General features: G+C 38.2%; 1 protein-coding gene across 3 annotated transcripts in view; it reads left to right on the forward strand.

The window, feature by feature from the left end:
• The window catches only part of ECPAS (Ecm29 proteasome adaptor and scaffold), a 58,894-nt gene that overhangs the window by 6,963 nt on the left and 29,956 nt on the right, over nucleotides 1–21,975 (forward strand). For 2 of the 3 annotated variants that reach the window (XM_054651590.2, XM_054651589.2), the window contains exons 2-19: nucleotides 625–755; nucleotides 4,264–4,380; nucleotides 5,956–6,074; nucleotides 7,172–7,324; nucleotides 9,385–9,553; nucleotides 10,025–10,164; nucleotides 11,354–11,435; nucleotides 11,680–11,799; nucleotides 11,970–12,055; nucleotides 12,320–12,398; nucleotides 13,493–13,542; nucleotides 14,104–14,170; nucleotides 14,280–14,402; nucleotides 15,488–15,591; nucleotides 16,734–16,857; nucleotides 18,812–18,892; nucleotides 19,602–19,839; nucleotides 20,381–20,472. In XM_054651590.2, the coding sequence (XP_054507565.2) occupies nucleotides 625–755; nucleotides 4,264–4,380; nucleotides 5,956–6,074; nucleotides 7,172–7,324; nucleotides 9,385–9,553; nucleotides 10,025–10,164; nucleotides 11,354–11,435; nucleotides 11,680–11,799; nucleotides 11,970–12,055; nucleotides 12,320–12,398; nucleotides 13,493–13,542; nucleotides 14,104–14,170; nucleotides 14,280–14,402; nucleotides 15,488–15,591; nucleotides 16,734–16,857; nucleotides 18,812–18,892; nucleotides 19,602–19,839; nucleotides 20,381–20,472 (2,075 nt within the window). Of the gene's footprint in view, nucleotides 1–624; nucleotides 756–4,261; nucleotides 4,381–5,955; nucleotides 6,075–7,171; nucleotides 7,325–9,384; nucleotides 9,554–10,024; nucleotides 10,165–11,353; nucleotides 11,436–11,679; nucleotides 11,800–11,969; nucleotides 12,056–12,319; nucleotides 12,399–13,492; nucleotides 13,543–14,103; nucleotides 14,171–14,279; nucleotides 14,403–15,487; nucleotides 15,592–16,733; nucleotides 16,858–18,811; nucleotides 18,893–19,601; nucleotides 19,840–20,380; nucleotides 20,473–21,975 lie in introns of those variants that run through there. The other variant, XM_077171427.1, reaches the window with a different exon arrangement.

The following is a 21,975-nucleotide window of genomic DNA, read 5'->3' on the forward strand; positions in this document are numbered from 1 at the left end:
CCAGCTGCTTTGTAGAGTGATAGTAGGATCACAACAGTGTATCCTACCTTTCATGCTTGTGCTCTTACTCCTATTGATGATAGTGCTGTGTTTTTGAAAACAAATCAGCTACTTATAACGAGCAAGTAACTGGCTCAGCCAACATTTGTTCAGATTTCCTGGGAGACCTAAGTGCCCCAGTGGACAGGTGCTGGACAGGTTAGCCTGTGTCAAGATGTTGTATGAATACTCCTGTAACCCTAACTTATGCATATCAAATTTACCCTGGAACAGTTGTCTCAAGCTTCAAAAAAACTGATTTTTCACTAAATTGTTTCTTGTGTTTTCTGGTGTGTGGACTGTACATGCAAAGGCAGCCTTAATTGTTTTTGTCTTTGCTAGGAGAGGTCTCTCTGTGCTTGTGAAGGCTAGTACTAGAAGCCATCGGGCTGGATTCTACCATGAATTGTTTTCTTGTGTTAAAAATCTGTGATGAGTGCTTTTGAGATATAAGTACTCTAATGACATTGTACAGCATTTCTTTTAAGTCCATTAGGGGATGTTCAGAAAAAGTTTTCGTGCTACAGAAATGTTGAGTTTCAACCAGTTTCTCTTTTTCTGTTTTCTTTCTTTAATTAATTGCAGATCAGCTGGAGCGCGTGTTCTTACGTCTTGGCCATGCAGAAACAGATGAGCAGTTACAGAACATTATTTCCAAATTCCTACCCCCTGTTCTCCTCAAGCTGTCCAGCACACAGGAAGGAGTTCGCAAAAAGGTAAGGGTTCAATTTACCATAAAGATATATTGTCCTGATCAGGGAGAAGGAAATGCCTATGATGTATCATGATTTGCTATGCTTGGATGTCCTCTGTTGAGAAAATTATTCTTTGAGGAAATTTTATCATTACCGTAATAGAGAAGTGGTTCATTACACCTGTTACAGCTTAAACAAAACAGTTAGTGCTTGTGTCAGCACGAGTTTTGCAGATGTGTGGAGGCTGTATTTGTTTCCACTTGAGGCCAGCTAGCTCCGAGTTAGCTTGGGATCAAGGCTTGCTGCCATAGGGACGGTTGCCTTGGCTTCCAGGGCTGTTGTGCTTCCACCTGACTTAGGGCACATGTGAAGCGAGCTGCCTTCTGTGCACAAAATACCATGAAGCCATACTCATTGATGTCATTCACTTGACTGATAACTGGAATAAGAGCAAGAACCAAGTAATTTTGAAGATGAACTGTCATACCTACTTGAAAAAATCAGTTCCGTGGTACATAAGACGGCTTTATCACAAAATTTATTCAGATACCTTACTTAATATGTACCAAAACTATTGGATTTTTGCCTGTAACCAGGCATAAGGAGGAAGGACCTAGCAGTTTTAGAGGTGGAATTTAATATGTAACTATCAGCATTCAGTTTCAGGGGAATTCAGTTTCCTACATTAGGTTTTAGGTCTGGTAATAGGAGTGGAGTGGAATGTTTTAGAGTAGAGTGCAGATGAAGTGTAGGGGGTTAGTGGTGGAAAAGAAGTTTTTCATAAGTCCTCTGTCTTGTAGAAATAGGGAAATGATCATACTGTCACTGCATTTATAAGTAGATTTCAGAACCTGCAAGTTACTGAAGCATAGATTTTTCTCAAAGTTCTGCACAAAACATGTCTCTAAGAGTGATTACATGAAAGTGGATCTGTCGAAATCCAGGATGTTCCTCTGACTGCCTTGGAGGACTGGAGACCCTGGCAGGGAGCTCAGAGACCTTGGCATGGAGTCAAAGACACCTGTGCCTTTGATTTTAACTCATGGAAACAATTACCAATTTTTGTGAAGAATTACAAGCCACAAGAGTTTGAATAGAATGATAGTGAATTTTTCACTGGGTGAAAATGTACAATTTTGGGGTTTTATAATGGGGGTTCTGGAGGCAAGATGGAGGGATTTGGGCATGTCCTGTCCTTCCTCCTGTTTCTTCTTAGCCTCCATCTTCTGCTTGGTTTAGAGTAGAGACAGACTGTCTAACATAGGTGATAGGTATTGGAAAATTATTGTAAATAAAGTACATGTAGTTTTTAGCATAAAAAGATAATACTGCCATGAGGGCAGTCAGTGTGCCTGAACCTGACCTGCCAGACAGACCTCAGCGGGTCGGAGAAAGAGTGTGTTATATAAGAGAAAGTAAACAACCTTGAGAATGAGAGCCAAGGAACCCTGTCTTCTTCTTCGGTCTTGGGGCTGGGAAAAAGAGACTTTCTAACACCTCGGGTTCATCTCAACACCAGAGGCTTTGTCATGGATCCATGGATGTCATGCCATTCCACTGTGCTGAAAGACAGATACTCCAACTCAGATGGGGTGTTCTGAATACCTGCTTACCATGTGTACTTGAAAGTGTGAAGAAAGGCATTTAACCAGCTGGTGAAATTTCCTAGGGTATTTTTGTATGATCTTTTCTCTCTAACCTGAAATCTATTGCCAGTTATTTGGGAGTGTTGGAAGATTCAGGAAAGGGAGAGGACTAGTCTTTTGAAAATTAAATTTTAAGAGGCCTCTTGAAATCACAAGCCTATTTAAGGCTGTATTGTAGTGGTAGCTGTTAATAGTTTTTACATTAGAGTGAATAATGAAATAGAATGCATTTCTTCTTCCTTTTAGGTGTTTAAACTCTTGATTTTCATTCTTGCCAGATGATTATAATACAAGCAATTATAGCACTTGATCATTTGAACATTTTTCTTGAGTTCTAAGTATTCTTGAGTTCTACCCTTTCTCAGAGAGATCTGTGTAGACAGGATTTTTTTCCTCTCTAAAATAGTATGAATTTGTAACTGTTGCAATAAATTTACAGCAGCAAAATTTGGAAGCTGTCAGTGTTACTTAGTTTGTTAGTTTCTCTCTGATAAACAAAGTTTTGATCACATGTTTGCAGTCAGCTCTGCAGTTTCTCTGGATTATAGCTGGACATTATTTTGTTTAAGACCTAGTCATGGAATGGATGTAAAGATGGTGTCTAAGAGGCTGCTCATATGCAGCTCAGCATCCTTACGGTTCTGCCATTTCCATTATGGGCTTCAGTGACAGCATATTATGACCAAGGCAATGATCCCTTGAAAACACAGGACATCTTGTCTTTTTGGCTTGAATTGTTTGAAGTCAACATGAATCTAGAACTGGCTCTGACTGGTTTTGCTGGAACTGAATTGACTTCATCTAATGTCACTTACATTTTTTTGCACCACCTCTTTTGAGAACCTAATGAAGTTTGCAAGCAACATGCAGATGTTCAGTGTGATTTCTCAGAATGGATAATGGTTCCAGAGTAGAAATTGTAGTTTTTCAATTTTCTTCATTCAGTTACGATACCTCCTTCAGGAGATTTACAATTGGCACTTTGGTGATGCTAAGAAACTACCCAATGGGATTGTAGAATCATGGGATAATTCAGGACTTTAGAAGGTCTCCAGACCAATCTCCTATTTAAAACAGTCCATTACAAGTTCAGTTCAGGATGAAGGTGAAGGTTTTATCAAGATGGGTCTTGGAAAATTTCTGAGAATAAAGACTGTTCAAACCATCTGGGTCTGAACTTCACTGCTTGATAGTCTTCATTGTGAGGGAATACCACAGTGCACCTCTCTTGTTTCTACACACTCTGGCCCCAGTTTTGCTTTGCAGTCTGTCAGAGTCTGGGGTCATTCCCCTCGAGCATCTGCCTGTTCCTATTGGCATTGCTGCTGGAGCTCTCCCTGCCCAGGCAGGAGTGAGTGTACATTGCTTCTGCCTGACATTCACAGCACCCCTGTTGGCTTCTCCTCTTGTTTGAAGGGTTTCAGTTCCGTAACGTTCTAGTCCAAACAGTTCTCGTACACTTATTTGGTAACTGTATTATGGGTGGGGATATTTTTTTTTGCCTGCTTTGTGAATTGGAGTTATTCTGCAGCTCAGTATAGAGCAGGAGTGCAGATTTCCAAGCTAGAGACAGTTTTGACAGATAGTAACCAAACTGTGGAGAGAACTGGTCATCTTCAGTAATCCTTTCTTTTATTTCTGTTGATGGATGTTATTGATTGTGGTGTGGTTTGGGACTTTTGCATTTGTCTTAACAGTGGCATGGTTTCAAGATAATATAAATGATGGCTGCTGATTTCTTACGAATTAAATAATCAGTTAGATCAGGCCTGGTTTGCTTATACTAAGCCTGCCTAATGGATTATGGTTGATGATTGGACCCCAAATTAGCAACATTAATGTTGGCTCTTTCAAGTTTGTTTATTTTTTTTCTTTCCTGTCAGGTCATGGAGCTGCTGGTTCATCTGAATAAGCGCATCAAAAGTCGACCAAAAATTCAGCTGCCGGTAGAGACACTGCTAGTTCAGTATCAAGATCCTTCTGCAGTGTCATTTGTCACTGTAAGTGTTCTTCCAAGACTGTTTGCTGCTTTACTTTAGCAAGCAGAATATTCTTTAAAGCTCCTGTATTTAGCTCTGTCAGTTTTCCTAGCAAGTATGTAATTGTTATGAGGTTGATGTTTTAAGAGCTTTTTTAATATTCAGTTTTATAGTCTGGTGTGGGTGAAACTTGGTTTCATAAAGCATTTTGCTGTTCAAATTGGACAGTTACTCTTGGTATTTCATGGTTGCATGAATTGTCATTGCTTGTATTGTAAAGGGTCTGTTCATTGATAAAAGCTGCATTTTGCAAGCAGCTACCAATCCTTATCCTGATATCTGCAGGATCAGAGTTTTACTTAAAACATCTTTATCTCTTTGAACTCATGAAGACCTGTATTTTTATGTGCTTTTAGGGTCAGGACTTTAGCTGAGAAAGATGAAAAAAAAAGTTATTTTATAGATTGTGAAACTTTCACAGATTATTTCATTCAATCTAATTTAAAAAAGAGAAAATAGTTTTATAATGTTTTTTCCAAAACTATGAGACAGTTTACATTTAAGTTTTGATAGGTCTGTTGCAAATCATCATTGAAACAAAAGTGATTAAATCATAGGGAAACTTTGTGCTTTGTAACGTTTTACTGTTAAGTCCTGTGTGTAGCATAAATTAAAAATATGACATCTTAGAAATGTATGGAGAAATATTTAGACTTTAAACTCAGTGACATACATAAAAGTAGTCTTAGGTTGTCCTCAGCAAGTAGCATATCTGGAATTCACTTTTTAGAAATGACCAAGACTCCTGGTGTGCATATATCTTGTAGAGCAAAACAAACCATCTTGTTAGAGACTTACCTGACAAACTCTGTATTTGGCTGTACTTGTCAAAAGATGTTTCTGTTCATGTATCTCAGCAATGCATATTCCTTTGCATCATAAGGCTTCATAGCATTTTAACTCAAGTGTCATCTACAAAGTAATGTAGTGTACTACAACACTCCTCTTTGGCACTGCTTTCAGCCAGGTCATGGAATACAACTCTTGCCTCTGCAGTTCTTGGCTGGATTTAGATGAACAGCATAGTCCAGTATTCAGTACTGCTCTGCTGTGCTGTCCTGTCACTGGACTCTTTAACTGCATTTGCTGCTTTTAAATGAGGTGATTTAGAAAATGTTTTTAAGAGAAATTTTGTCTATGCTGATGACTTTTTATTTATTCAATATTTGTATTCTATTTTATTTCAGAAATAGGTAAGAGAGATCATTACATTTGCTTTATTTTAAGCTGTTGCTTAGTTGCAGCTGCATTTGGTGAAATTTACAGTGAAAAAGACAAACCAGAGAGAGCTTTTTTCATTTTTTTTTTTCCCACCTTTTAAAGCAGAGGCCCAGCAAGACCTGCTCTGACTAGTCCTTGCTGAGTGTCCACTATAATGGTTGTCAATCTGATAAGTCTTAGACTTAAGAAATTGGTCTTGCAAAACATATGTCATTTCCAATACCCAATTATGTAACAGAACATACAACAAGAGTTCAAGGAACACATATTTCTTTTCCATTGCTGCAATACTATGTGCTTTTTCTACCCCTTTAGAATTTTACCATAATTTATGTTAAGATGGGATACCCCCGTCTGCCTGTGGAAAAACAATGTGAATTGGCTCCAACCCTTCTCACTGCAATGGAAGGGAAACCTCAGCCACAACAAGACAGGTATGACTTCTTAGTCTTGGAGTGAATTTTGTTGATATTGGTTTACTGAAATAATTTATATTAGTTGTTAAAAGATTTCTTTTCCTTAGTGCTGTCTTCATGACTTAGGATGTTCTTGCCATGTACAATTTGGATCAGTAAATCAGTTATTTGAGTGGTACAAGAAATTGTTACAGTCTAAAGCTGTAATAATACACAGAATCTGCAGCAGCAGACTCCCTATATGATAAGAGGTCCGTGTTATGATGGAAGTGAAATGCCTGTCCATATCCCCCATGCATCTTCATCAAGTTCTGGTTTCCAGCTTAAGGCCAGACCTTCAGTAGATGCCCTCTGACCAGCTGCAGGAGCAGTGCTAGATGTCTCAGATTGGCCATTCTAAATTGAGAGGTAGTGTTTCAACTAAGTAGGAGTTCTAAGTAAGTTGTAATATGTGAAAAAAAGAGTGTTGGGACCTGCTATATACTAAGAATCTCTATGGGTGGTCCTAGTTCTTACCTACACTGAGATGAGTTTCAACTGTGTTGATATTGCAAAATGTCATTAAAATCATGCCTTCATTCAATCTACATACAGTAATGGTGTAAAAATATTTTTAAATTATATTATTGAAAGGTCTTGAGTAAAATCTTGTTCCATTCATGAGATTAATGTGAAAATACTTGAAGCGTGTTTTTTCTGTGTTGAAAAGGCAAGTACATGAGTGAAGAGAGCTTTGGAAAATCCGGCTGTACTGCTATACATTTGCCAGTGGGTCTTAAGGATGAGACAGCCCTATACTGTATTTTGTGGCGTAATTGTGAAACTCAAAAATCTGGACAAAGACAGTGACTTTATCTCTCAAGGTGTCTGCATGCGTGCAGACACATATATTCCATTTTAAGGACAAATCCTAATTTACCTTCTGCTTTCCATTTTTAAGTACATTAGGTGGTAAATAGAAGCCACTGGATTATGAATATGTTCCACTTCTGTTAAGATTTTCTTTTTTTTGCTATTAAGGAACAGGTTTGTTGTAAAAGGTTTCTCTCTTGTATGTTATAAGTAAACAGGTATGGTTTTTTTAAATGGTTGCAGTAAATATAATTGTTTTTCAGCCTAATGCATCTTCTAATACCAACCCTTTTTCACATGAAATACCCTGCTGAACCACTGAAAGCAGCAGCTTCTCCGTTTAATCTTGCTGAAAAACCAAAGACTGTACAGCTGCTTTTGGACTTTATGTTGGATGTTCTTCTTATGCCTTATGGGTGAGTTGATACCAGTCTTCTCTAGCATTGATGTGTTCTTTATGTGTGAAACAGTACAAACTACACCCTTGAAAAAACATTTAAAGTGTGCTGTTACTTCCTGGCTCAAAGGAAATCAGTAGAAAAGTACAAAAGAAGTTGATAATTGTAAGAACCAGATAGCCAACCATTTCAAAGAGAAGCCTGACAAAAATGTGTGCCCATCTTTCTGCAGCTGAGTTTTAAGGCTTATTGTTCTGAGATCATAAGCAAGAATAATCTCTAAAAATTTGTGCTTTCCAGAGTTGAACCTTTGAACATGATTGGTCTCCTGTCTGTCTTCTAGTGAAAAATGTTCAAACTGCAGTGATGTTGTCTTAGTGTGAACACTGTTTTTGAAAGCAAGAAGAATGTACAGAACAACTTGAATTTACTGATCACTGCTTGTTAGGAACCTTCTAGTGTCTAAAATCAATACTTTCTCAAAATGTTTTTCCCACTAACTGTTTTTTGGGGATTTTTTGTGTCTTTGTATTGCTAGGGGAGCTTTTGCTTTGGAAAAAGAAAAATAGAAATAGTTTTGATGGATGAACGTGTTTCTATTTTTTTCCTGGCAATAAAAGTCTCGTAGGATTGGTGCCAGCATGATCTATTTGAGCTCATATTTCTTGCTCACCTGAGTGGATTAACCTGAAGGAATGAATTTAAAATAGCAAGCACATGGTCTTTCTCCATGTCCATTTGTTGGGGGCCATGCTTTTCATCAAATAATTAGGGGGCCACTTCCCTTTCATTTGAATATACAGAATCTTGCAGCACAGAGTTTCAAATGCCTGTTCTTCTGCTCATGATTCACACTCTTCAGTTGGCTCAGGTTAATTGCCCTTAGCTTCATCCATGGCTGTAGCTTCAGCAGATGAATCCTTGGCTTTCCAGTGAGACTTCAGTCCCTTCCACACTTTAATACTCTGGCCAAGCATGAGTTTTTAAATCACAGAATCATTTAGTCTGAAAGAGACCTCTGAGAAAACACTCAGAGACACTCAAAGTAGAAGGTGAAGGTTTTAATTTTCTTTCTAGAAGGTGCTAGAGAGTGTCTTGAGTTAGCTTGTGGCTCTAGTTGTCTGTCTCTTGAAGTCTTGCTCCCTAAGGTCAAGCTGTTTGCAGTGGTTCACAGCTAATTTATGCTTGTTAGAACTTGGTCCATCATTGTCCAGTTGTGATTTAGCCTTACCAGTTTGCTGCAGTAAAGCAACCAGAAAGCTTAACTGTAGGGTTTAAAACTCAGAATGTGTTTAAAGTTTTAACTAATGAGACTTGGAATTAATTCCTATTGCTGAGATTGTTCACCTTTTTGTTGCCTGTGGGCTGAATGCAAAATGGGAGGCTGGCTGGGGCAAAAGAATTCTTGCTGGTCTCTGCAGTGCAATTTTGAGGCCATTTGGCTGTCTTCCAGGGATACATGGAGCAGTGGCGTGGCTTTTATAAAAGCATGAAGGTGAGCACAGGGCAACTGGGCTAGCCGGTCTTACGAATTTTCTTTCGTAAACTTCTTTTTATTTTTGCTTTCCTTCTCTCCCCAGTATTAAAACTGCCATTTTCCAAGACAGTATCTCATTTATTTATTATTTTACATCAGGATATTTCCTGCCACTTGTGTTGCATATGCTTCATTGTTTCCCTTGTTAGGTTTGCATTTTTTATAGAAATCATACAAATATTATTGGAGCTTTTAACATGAGTTTCATGTAGTACAGCATGAGTATTTACTTCTAATACAAAATAAATAATTTTTTCTGGTTTGTAAGCTAAGGACTCTTTCTGGAAATGCCAGTGGACCCTTCCCTTTTCTAACTGAAGTTTGTTTTCATTTACAATGACATTGTTATGGCTCTTGCAGAATATGTGGGGATAATTGGCAGCAGAGCCTCAAGTTCTATCTTATGTTAGAGTCATGGGATTAATTAGAGAAAAATAATCAAGTTGGACAAGTTATGTGTCTTTCTCAATTCCAGAATCTAATTCAGCTGGTAATGTGGATTGGAAAAGGCTCTAATAAAAATCTTTCCGTGCCTGCTTAGGTTTGTATTGAATGAGTCTCAAAGTCGACAAAACGTGCCCTCGGCCCAGGGGTCTTCATCAAGTAATGTGGGAGGTCCTGGAATCCCTCAGCCACCTCCCGGGATGAGCTTTTATGCAGCCAAAAGGGTTATTGGAGATAGTCCATGGACACCAGAGCTGCTAGAACAGGTATTTAGAACTGTGGGGCTGGTCTGTGCTGAATTGTGGGTATGTTAATGGGACAGTTGCAGATGGAGGAATGGAAAGCTGGAGGGAAAATATGTAACTGATTCTGACCAGGTCTTTAGTTGTCCTGAGGGAATTTACTAAGGAATTTTGCATGATGCCTTAAGGAATTTAGCCAGGGAGGAAGGTGATTGGGAAGCAGCCATGACTGCAGCCTACTCTTGTGTTTTACCCGGAAAGGTTGCAACAGTGACTTCCGAAGGATCCCTTTTCAGCAGTGGTAACAGAGTATCCCATAATGGTGATGCTAGTACTTGCTGCAGATGACTTTGACCGGAGGCAAGCTAAGAGAGGGAGAGCCTGTGAACTTCTCCTTAAGCAAGCAGAAGCTGTGATTTGAGACAGCTGAGGTGCTACAGTTATTGTAAATCCGCTTTCTTGTCAGTAACCCTGCTTTTCCCTGGTGTTGAACAGTGTAAGCTGGGGATAGTGAAGTTCATTGAGGCTGAGCAAGTGCCCGAACTTGAAGCTGTTATACACCTGGTTGTAGCCTCCAGTGATACAAGACACAGTGTTGCCACTGCAGCAGACCTTGAACTAAAGAGTAAGCAAAGGTAAGGTCTGGATGATTGGAAAATATGGTGTTAGTATTCCTGAAACAGCTATTGCAATGAATGTAGTGCTCCAGAGAGACTGTGCTGGAGGTGAGGAAGGCCTGTATATCTGTGAAGCTGCCATGTCTTCCCACTGGGCTGGGAATGATGTGGTTTGCAGTTTTGCAGCTGGAAATGTCACTTGTCTCCAGAGCTGACAGCTTTAGCTGTGTGGGTTTGATAGTTTTTGGTATCACTTCTGAGCCATTTTCTTACCAAATCATAAAAAATAGTGGTGGTTTCCACATTGCCCCCTGTGGATTATCAGTTGTCAATAAGGCTTTAGTAAATGATTCCCAGAAAAGTATACTTTCATTTAATTTATTAGGAGAGTAAAGAGACTAATTGTGAAATGGATCATAGTCCAGAAAGTTTGCCAAACACTGTTGTCAGTTATTAGTGAAGCTTCTGCTCACCTGCAGTTCGCCCCTCCTCATCATCTAAAATACAATGCTTCTGTCTTTAACTCATCAAGAGGCCAGAGTAATGGCTGTTGATACTGTTTGCTGAGACATTGACAATGGGAGATTTGCTGGCTCATGTAGGAGGCTGGAGCAAGATAGGGCCATCTTTGAAATATGTAGGTGGCTTCTGTAGAAGTATTTAACATGGAGTCAGATTTTTCATGTGAAACTTTCTGCAGCTGAAGTCTGTTCAGGTGGCTCAGTCGTGACAGGGAAGATGATTCTATTAAATGATGAAGCATGATTAAGAAAGCTGGTCTCTCCTTCTTGTCTTATCTTTCCTTCTAATGAGAAAGATGTCCAGAGAGAAAAATAACTGTGTGGACAATATGTAATGTTAAATGTCTTTTATAAGCAATGTATGCTGTTTCACAGATTACTGATTGATATTCAATTGGTAGATTACCATGGTCTGTATGTCTTGTTTCAGTAGCAGAGTAGAAAGCATGTAAGTTTCTAACAAATTTCTTGCTATCATGTTGTCAGAAATTGTTAAAGTGTAATTAGTTTGCATTCTTTATGAGTATATATTATGTGGCTGTGGGAAAAGAGGTCAGAAGTCAAACTGTGAAGTTCTATGTAAATTTTGGGACTGATATGAATATGATGCAAAATGCTGTATTTTAAGAAGTAGTCAAAGGTCAGAATCATAACGTGTTTTTGTTCAATATGGTTTTTTCCTTCAGTTTAATTGACTGGAACAATCCTGCTATCATCAACAAAATGTATAAAGTGTATCTTGGGGATATACCACTGAAAACCAAGGAGGTAAGATTTTCCTCCAGAGTTGTCTATCTTCTTAATTGCTGAAGAAGTAATATTAGTTGTCTTACTTTAAAAGTAAAAAACATATTTGTATTTCTTTAATCTATCACTTCCTTTGATATCTGCTTTCACTGAATATTTATGCTACTTGAATAATTTTTTTCTCTGTGCCAGTGTGTTCTGATTTGCAGCAGAAAGTAATTTACTGTTGTCCAGAGATGCACTGTTTAATCTCTGTTTCTGACAGGGATCTGTGCTGAAACCAGAAATGAAACGAGAGTCAGTCAGCACCCGTGTTAAATTAAAGATAGTTCCTCATCTTCTACGATCCCGGCAAGCTGCAGAAATGTTCCCAGCTAACATTCAGGTGATGCTTATTTTCCAAAGCTACACTTCCTAATAAGTTTGATGATACAGTTCCTCCAATACATAGAGTAAGGAAGCATTGTTACTGATGACAGTGTTTAAAGAAGAGGGGGAATGAAAATCTTTGAAAGTGAAGCCAGACACTGTAATCTGCTCCTTCCTTTTCATCAGGTGGTGTATGATGGACTCTTCGGTGCAAACACAAATGCAAAACTGAGAAGTCTGTCTTTGCAGTTTGTACATCACATTTGTATCATGTAAGTAGTTCAGAGAGCATAGTGTTTCTTAGCATTTGCCTAGAAGCCACTTTGTTCCATACAGATATAACTGAACCAATGAGTACTAAAACGCAGGGCAAGTAGGGTTTTTTTTTTTTACTTAATCTGGAAAGCTCAGTGTGTCTGTGCTTGCACACAGTAAGTTGTAATATCTGATCTTAACCTAGTCGAGAGAAGTGATACTAGAGAAGAACCTTTTCAGGGATGCAAAAGATAATATTTTGTTGGTTTCTCTAATTGCAGTTGTCCAGAGAGTAAAATAAAGCCCTTAGGCCCAATGCTTTTAAATGGACTTACAAAGCTGATCAATGAATACAAAGAGGTAAGATGAAAAATTTTTTACTATAATTTTTCATGTGAATACAAGCAAAAAAGCAAAAGTTAAATTTATTTATGATGGGAACTGATGTATCTTTTTTTGTGTTTGCTTGAGAGTTGCTGGAGAATACCTTTTAAGAATTTTTGTTGGAAGAAAAGCAGATATTTTAAAATGCTATATAGTAAAACTGTTTTATTTATGTAACACTGCAAAATATGTGCTTGGGCACCAATTGCAAAATCTATAGAAAGTAATAGTGTTAGTAATATAAAGAGAGAAATCAAAGTAGTATCTAGCTGTCCTTACTCTGGAGCACACAAGGACCTCAACTCTGGATGTTAATCCCATTGTGTTAAGCATCTGTGTAGGCCTGCTTGTTATACATTCCATCCTATTTATCCAGGGATAGTATTACTGTGAGAAGGGTTTTACCAAAGAGAACTGCAAATACCAGTCTGGCCTGATGAGGTGTTTCCAGGGCCATTTCAAAAGTCAAATTCTCCTTGATACTCCTACATGTACCATAGAAAGGGCAGATGTTGCAGATCACCTTTTCTGCAGCTTTGAGCTTCTTGCTGCTTTGTTTGACCTTTGAATGTGACCTTCTGGCCTGAGTTGGCATTTGAATGCATGGGACACCCTGCCATAGAGAAGGGAATGAAAAAAGAGGAAGTAAGCCCCTGTGTATAAATGTGCTGTATTAGTCATCCACAGGATGCGTTTTGCAAACAGCTTCCTTTGTTTACAGCTGCTGTTCAGAGCCAGTGGTTTCTGCCCCTTTGCTACTGTTTCATATCCTCACTGAATCTCCTTACTTGTATCTCTTCAACTAAAATGTGGTTAGCTGAGACCAGAAGAGAGATTTGCATTTTGCCACAATTTGCAGTTTCTCTGTTTCTTAGACAAAAGTGTGCTCCCTTTGTTTCTATATGTTTTTATTCTTGGATAGAAATACTTTATATTTTAGGATTCTTTTTCCATGAAAGCCTGCTTGAGCAATTTTAAGACAGGATTTAAAGTAAATGTTTATTTATAAAAGATATACCAGTGTGTATTTCTGGTTTTGCTAAATTCTGTTTATTGTTTTGTTATTCAAGGATTCAAAACTGCTATCAATGGCATATTCAGCAGTTGGAAAGCTCTCCAGGTAACTGAAACATCATTTAAGCAATGGGACATTGAACAACTTCTCCAGAGTAACCAGTTAATTTATCAGCAGCAAGTTTTATTCCACCTACCAATTTTGCAGTTGAGTGCACAGTGCAGAGAAAACTGTTCTTCTTGTGACAACTTCAGAGATGTAAAAAGAAATATGTTTTCAGCTGATAGCTTCTCTAGCAGTGATTAATGGCAGCTCATGAATTATGCACAGAATTTAAGAAATGATTCCGCATTCTGGATTGCCAGAAATACAAATTTAAGGAATGTACAGCAAAGACTATAGAGTGCACGAAGCTAGACAAGTGGTATGTTCAGTCATGTGCTGGTGATCCAAGTGGTTGTCCATAAAATGTCTCACTTTTCAAACTGTGTTAAGGGAGGGAGAATGTGCTGCTTTATGGTGGATATGGCTAAGATAGAGCAAATTGTCTGTGCTGGCTCTAATTATTTGACACTTAAAATTTGGAATGAGGGGAAGACCAATGAAGTGTGAAGCATTTCAATTTAATAAAACAAAAGCTTCATGGATTAAAATATCTTGTTTCAGCCGAATGCCTCAGCTTTTTACCAAGGATATAGCACTGGTACAGCAGTTTTTTGAAGCCCTATGCAAGGTGGGTGCTGATGGGGCTTTGGGGAAATCATTATTGTTTTCTTCTGATTTTGCTAGATTCTTGACACTATACACTGTAAAGTGAAAAACTCTTTGTTTTTTTACTGCAGGAAGATGCTGATACTAGGCTTGCCATTCAAGAGGCATTGTCTATGATGGTTGGAGCATATAGTAACTTGGAAGGAGCCCAGCGTACCCTGATGGAAGCTCTTGTAGCTTCTTATTTAATAAAGGTATTTTCAGTGGAGTCGAAATCACTTACCTTAAAAAAAAAGTGATTAATTGTCTTCCTGTTTCCTGACACTTCCCGTTAGATAATTCTGGATCAGGTCTTCCTTTTCTTACTGAATGAATGGCCTGTCTGGGAGAAGGCAGGGTGTGTATGCTCAGATAAAATATTTTTAACATGGCTCGGTGAGGGCAAGGAAGGTAATACTGCAGTTCTCTATTTGTGTTCTGTTTAGCAAAAAACCAAATCCATTACAACTGCATTGTATGTTTCTCATAGTCTTCTCCTTAGAAAACTTCAAGAAGTAAATGCTTCAGGGTCAGTCTTCTGAAACACTGTGGGACATGGAGAGTTTGGTAGAAAGGATCATTCACTGCTAAGTGGGGTTTCAGCAGGCTGTGTGATATGTGACATAAGGCATCTGTGGACCTCTCCAGGAGCTTAGCCTTGAGACACTAAATGAGACTTGACTTACTCATATTTTGAGTACCTTATTTGTGTTCAGAATACACCAGAGGTCTGGATTTTCAGAAGGAGTGAGTGTTGTATACTCTGTGTTTGCATGAGTACCCAGTCTGACTGCGAAGGTTGTATGTATTTCTAGTATAAGAGATAATTTTCATCCTGACAGCTCCTTTGCTCAAGGGCTCTAAATTTCCAGGCAGTACCTTTTTGAGACAATGTGTACCTTACAGACACAATCACCACCATAAACTGGTATTTCTTTCCCATCTTTCCTAAGCATAGCTCTGTTTTCTGTGGCAAGATGATATATGTCAGTTTCATTTCAAAACTGCCTGGATGGAGCAGTTCAGTTTTTCAAGAATTAGTATGATTCCCTGAAGCGTGTATGTGTTTAATTAAATATTTAATTCCCCACCTGTGTATATATGAGAAGTTTGCTTTTCTTTGCCCTGTCTTGTGCTAAATGAACTGTAAGCATCAGTAGTGTCTCAAAATCACTAAACTTTGAATCATGTTGGTACCAGAGGTCAAAAAAAAAATGACTGATGACGTACAAGTGGTGAGTGAAAGTCATTACTGCTGTCATTTAAGACTCAACCATATGTTTGTATTTTTCCCTTTAAGCCTGAAGTTCAAGTACGTCAAGTGGCCGTAAAATTTGCTAGCACAGTGTTCCCTCCAGATCATATCCCTTCCAGATACTTACTCCTGTTAGCTGCAGGAGACCCGTAAGTTGTTTTCCTTTATAGATTATTTTCTCACATATATACTTATGTATGTTTGTGTATATGTATATATATATATGTGTCTACATGCATATATGTGCATATGTACACACACGTATATGCATTCAGTATAATATACATATATTTGCATTAAGTATGAATACATGTATCTGTGTGTTCATAAGTTTGCACATAAATAACGTGAAGAAAATTAAATATGGTAATTTGGAAATCAAACTTCTCAACAGTCTCATGGAGAACTGTTACTCAGTGACAGTCTTGAGATTGTTTTTCTTGTTTCAGATGAACTGCAGTCACTAAAGCATTTCATTCTAATGATCAGTTGCAATTGCAAAAGTAAAAATGCATTAACTGAAATCACTTTTACAGTGTCTAGAAGTTATTTTTTCCTGTCAAATTCTGTCAGTCTATTTTTAGCTTGTATTTGCAGAGAGTTGAGCATGTGGTTTTGAGAGTTGCCACTCTGCTGGAGAGTAGGTGACTCCTTAAATTACAGTAATCATTTCATCTGCAGTTTTCTGTTACTGCAGTGTAAGTGGTGGGGTTTTTTCCCCAACTTACTTTAATTACTAAAATTTTGATGAAAGCAGCTATTGTGTAACTAAGGAAAGCTAAGCAGATTAGCTGCAACAACCAGCTCTGTCATTGCAGTGTCAGCACTGTTTCAGGAGTAGTTACCTATTGTTAAGTAGATAATGATAAACCTAGTAGGTGGCAGCTGAAGCTTGACTATAGGAAGTGATAGGGAGAAGTAGCAGATAGGAAAACCAGGATGTAGGAACCAGAAACTGGTAGTGAAACCTAGAAGGATGTAGGAGGGATAGAAGTGAGCTCATCCAGACAGTTTTGCAGAGAGCACTCAGTACTATCCCTTTTTCTTTCCTGTCTCTAAAATAAACAAATACTAAAAGTTATAGTGGAAGATCTTTTTCTCTCTTTCTTTCAAAAACAAAAAACAAACAAAAAAAACCCCAAAAAAACAAAAAAAAAAACCAACCAAAAAAACCCCACATCTCATTTAAAAACTGTTGTCTCTCCCCCAGCTTCCCAACATATCGTATTGCTCATTAAAGGCTTTTTGTTCTGTGCAAATAATGTCTGTTTCTCATCTTTTTTTCTGAAAGGCGGGAGGAGGTACATGGAGAAGCCCAGCGAGTACTGAGAACATTTTCTGGAAAAAATGAAAAGGAGAGTTCTGGGAAGCAGATGCCTTCCTTCCCTGAAATGGTCCATTACATTCAAGACAAGGTACAGTGCTTCTGACACAGTATAAATGACAAATAGATATGTGATAGTCAGGCATGGGATAGGTGTGGTCTTGCCTTCCCTGTGTCTGCTTCCTACAGCTGCCCCAAGGAATAAAATTAGTGAAAATCAAAGTAAGGACCATGCAGAGTATTTCATTGCCAAGATTACCACTCGTCATCACTTTCTGCTGGCAGTGATTGCAAGAGATCCAAGTGTTAAGTAGCGAGACAGATCTTTTAATAACGGGAATGTTTTGCTTTCTTGCAATTTGTGCAGTTGTTATGTGGAATGAGGAATCCAGTTCTCAAGGGTTATAATCCAGCATGTTTTACAAACACAGTTCCTGAAGGTGTAAGAAGACTACTTTTTATTTGGCTAAAATATTTTCTATGTTACACACCTCTGTGTATAGTAGCTGTACTAGGCTTATAAGCAGTAAAGGAGATGTGGAGAGTCACTGACAATATTTTTTCTTATGATAGCTTACCTTTTAAAAAATGTCAGAAGTATGTAATTTTGAAGCACATGTGATTTTGCATGAGATCTGTGATAGCAGAATGCTTACACCTGAGAGATTTCTTGTGAAATATGTGCTCTGGTGGTGTTGTACTCTACTAATACTCTGAAGTATTTGAAGCTCTGTCAGAAAACTTGCTTTTTTGTCCAGAATGCTGATTACTTAAGTAGATATAAAAAAATTAGGAAACCAAGATTCAGTTTTAGATAACACTCTTAAATTCTGTTGTCCTGTAGTTAGTTTTAAAGTTTTCGTTAACATTCATAATGTCGCTAAATAATTATGGATCAGTGTAGTTCAATCACTAGTGACAAAAGTGGGGGAATTAAAATGTTTTTGAGCACTTTTCAGATCTTTGTGTCCTGAAGATGTATAAAAAATTCTAGAAATATAATTATTTGTTTGGTTATCTCAAAGTGTGATTTTTCACATGCTATCAATAATCTGTGACGTTTGGAGATGCTTGAGAAGTTTGTATGCATTACTTGACACAATTGGCTGAGATGAAAAATGAATGATTTAGTATGATCCTTCTCTCCTTTTAAAAAAAAAATACACATGAAAGAGTAGGATCCCGTCTGCTGGGTATGGCTGGGAAACCATTCCTCAAGGGAGTCGCTGTCTGTTCACTAAATCAGGTTTTCTTTAATAATTCTTTATGTCATTAAAATTAGCATTGCAAAAGATTATGGCATGTTTAGGGTCATTCTCTTCTGTGATTGCTTTGTGTGTTTACTCAGGTACAAGGCTGCCTGACTGACATGCACATTGATGTGCATGTTGCCTGTTTAATACATACATACTGCTTTTCTGCAACATTTGCAGTGGGTGTCACTTAAAACTCCTGTTTGGATGTTTTTCTGCTGGCATATTTCTGCTTGTGAAAGCTAACATTTACATGGATAGGAGTTGCTCACTTGCTGCTGCAGCCTTCCACATAGCAAGTAGAGAGATCCTCTGAGTCTCTCTCAGTCTGAGAGGCTCCCCAGACTTGGCTGGCACAGCACAGGGCACCGACCTCCCAGTACTGGGGAAGCATGGCTGCTCTGCAGCCTCTCCTGACAGCTGCCATTTTAAAGCTTCCTGGCTGCCTGTCAGGGGGGAGGCTCAGAGTTTGGAAGTTTGTGAGGTACTTTGCTTTTAAATTCTTAAGTGCTTCTTTGTTTCCTGAAAGGAAGAAAAAATGTTGTACTCCTTCAGCCTCCCCTGATATTCTCTCTTATGCATTCAGAGTTTTCACTTTCTGAATTAGTTGTAAAGTAGATGGAACTGGTATTATCAAGTACACTGTGCCCTTTTTATTACAGAGCTGTTACACATTTTTAGTTGTTAAGTGGAGGATTAACACACTCATATCAGCAAAATTTCACTGAGCTTTCCAACATCTCTGTTATTATGGGGCTGAATGGTCCACTCTTAATGTATTCTGTTGTTTAGGCCACTCACCGAATGAAAACTCCAGCTAAATATATGACTGGAACTGCAGCGTTACCTTTTAATCCTGCCACATTTGGAGAGGTAATTGTCTGGTTTTACTTCCTCAGATATGTGTACCACTATTAATCTAGAGGACAGTGTAAGAAGCTAACAGGTACCATAAGTCACCCTACATTCTAAAATTCTTTGAAACACATGTTGGGATTAACTGTCCATCCTTTGTCCTTAAATGGCAGTCCGAACAAGATTGTCATGGGGGGTTTGGGAAGAATGTTCACAAGAGGGTTGCTCCATTGCTTTCTGCAGCATCTCTAATGGAGTAGCATTAGATACAGACAGAAGTATCTCTGAGTGCAGAGGTCCCATTATGTTCCTTGGGACATTTTTCCTAACAGAATCCCAGGATCCAGTGATCTGTAGAAACAAACTGAGATGGGAAGTGAGATTTCTATTAGCAATGTGTCGGGTTGCATTTGTACACATGCCAAATTGGTATAGAGTACAGAACTCCTGCAAGGAATTACGTCAGCTGGTGATAAACCAAAAGTCTGCATATGATTTAATCTTTAGGAAGTGATGTAGGGTTGTAAGGCAAGTGATCCTAAGGTTTGTTACACTTTATATTTGTTCCTGTCTCTATGCTAACTTTTCTGCCTATATTTGATAAAAGAAAAAAAAAATCCATTTTGGCTACACTGAGTACAGCATATTCTCTGCTCTTTTGTTTCCTGCATGGTTTTTCAAGTGCTTATGCATTCAGGATCCTATGTTTTTTATCTTCTCTACTTAGATAGTTCTGTATCTGCGGATGTGTCTTGCTCACAGTGCCGGTGTGGTGCCAACCTCACAGAGCTTGGCAGATATGCAAGATCATGCTCCAGCCATTGGACGTTACATAAGAAACCTCATGTCTGGCAACCACTTACCTTTCTCTTCCTCCTCCTCCTCCTCCTCTTCAAAAAGTGCAGAAACCAACCCTGTACATATATATATTGGCCTTCTTCAGCAGCTCTTAGCTGGTGTTGGAGGTAAGAAACTGTGTGCAGCAGTATCCTGAAGAAATAAGCGTCTCCTACTAGAAATGAGTTGTCTTGTTTTTTGAACTTGGCTTCAGCAATCATAGAGTTGAAACACAGACTATATACTATTTCATTTAAACTTGTTTTCTTCTGTGCTGTTTTGTAGGTGGGAGAAATCATAACTGTAAAATTGTAGCATCAGTTGACATAATAAAATAAGTTGTGTAAAATTGTGAAGCCGTTGTATATAACAGCTTCTTCACCAGAGAATGTTGGGTCTTCCTCACTCTGATAATAGCCTATCTACCACAAGTGTAGTCTAAAATTTGAATGCATTTTGAACTATTTGCTACTAGACTGTTTGCTTTTATTAGAATCCTAATATGTCTGAGAAATATACCTTATTATTCTGTATTGTTTGTTATTACTAGTGATTTACAAATAAATGCCTGAAATGCCTGATACATCTTTACCTCTTTTTAGCACTGAATGTTACATTGTTGTAAATACTAGAGCTATTTAATAACGTCCTTCTTTAATCATTGTTTAGGTTTGCCAGTCATGTATTGTCTTCTAGAAGTTGTTTCAGTGTATCCAGAAAAACTAGCTGCCAGATTTGTAGACAAAATGGATTGGATTAAGGTATTGTGAAAACCCCTTTTTTGGTGTTTTTCTGGGGGATGGATGGAATTTGGCATTAGTAAAATCTGGCACATTTCCCATGATGAAACAGAGTATTATTTCCAAACATGCATTTGATTTGAAATCTGGTATTTCTACTCATAGTCAGCACCTCATGAAATGTTGATGTGCCAGGATGGGGAAAATGATTTTTTGGTTCTTCTACATTACTGTTTTCGTTCATTCACTTACGTGTTCTAGGTAGTCTGTCAGCTATCCTAGGTATAGTCATCCATTTTTTTCTCTGCAGAAGAAAACTGAAGACAACATTCTGCACATTTTTGACAGAGTGAATGTTTTCAGTGGGAAGATGTAAATGACTTCTTGGATTATGAGATTAGTTACATCCCTAGTTGTTTCAGGGACCTTCCTCTGGAGATGTTTTTTTTCTATTTATTAACCCCAGACAAAAGAAACCCCTTACACTGGAGTCTGCTTGGGAATAAGCCAAAGGGAAATCTGTGTTCCCTGGATTCTTTCCTCAGGCAGCTCTCTGCTTTTTCATTATTTGCCTCAAACACCTAGGAATTTTGAAGGTCTTACAGGTTGCCATTGCTTTCACTGGGGCAATCTGGCAGAAACAAATACTTAGTCAAATATTAAAAAACACTAGAATGTGTTCTAATAGTTTCTCCTCATGATATCTGTGCTGCATTGCGCTGTATGCAGGTTATTACTTCTCATTTACATGCAGGTATGAATTGCCCAGGAGAACACTTAAAAACATTGCCCTTTTCAGTATTCCTCATCATTTGTAGGAAACTTTTCATTGTCCTTGGCCTAGTGTCCATTTGCAGAATTAAGCTTCTAGAGGTAGTTATTGATAGTACTGAATTTCAGAAATAGTGTTGTAAATCGTATTTCATGTGGTTTTCCCTTGTCAAATGAAACAAACAGTTTGAGGGGTTTGTTAGAAGTCAGATATATGATCTGATGCTATGTTGAAGTTAACAATACATTTCATGACCCTGAAGGATTATTTCTTGTTTGTTTGCGTGGGCTCATTTTGGTTTCTTTGTGGTAGCCCAAGGCACTCAAAGATTTGGGTATGAATTTTTCATGGGAGTGTGTTGCATTATACATCAAATTGCTGGTAGTAGAGGTAAGGTTATGTCTTAACAAATTACCCAAAGCTTCCAAAATTTAAATTTTAATAACTTATTTGGACAATACAAGATCTCAAATTGGGTAATTTTGCTTTTAGAACTGTGATTTCCTGACACTTTTTTTTTGTTGCATTTGAATGGTTAACCCTCTTGAGGCTTTGAAATTCCCTTTGATTAATAAGAAGGGCATGGTAGCCTCCAGCAGCTCAGGGAAAGAGTAGTGATTTAGGGTATGGGTTTTTTTAGCACAGTATGAATGCAAAACCTGGAAGCTCTTAGCTAAAGACAAAACTCAGCCAAGAATTCGATGTGCATGGTTTTGACACAGAACTGGTGGGTGGCCCTGTTATGACTAGTG

The sequence above is a fragment of the Agelaius phoeniceus genome, chromosome Z, assembly GCF_051311805.1.
Source record: "Agelaius phoeniceus isolate bAgePho1 chromosome Z, bAgePho1.hap1, whole genome shotgun sequence".
In the NCBI taxonomy this organism is placed as follows: domain Eukaryota; kingdom Metazoa; phylum Chordata; class Aves; order Passeriformes; family Icteridae; genus Agelaius; species Agelaius phoeniceus.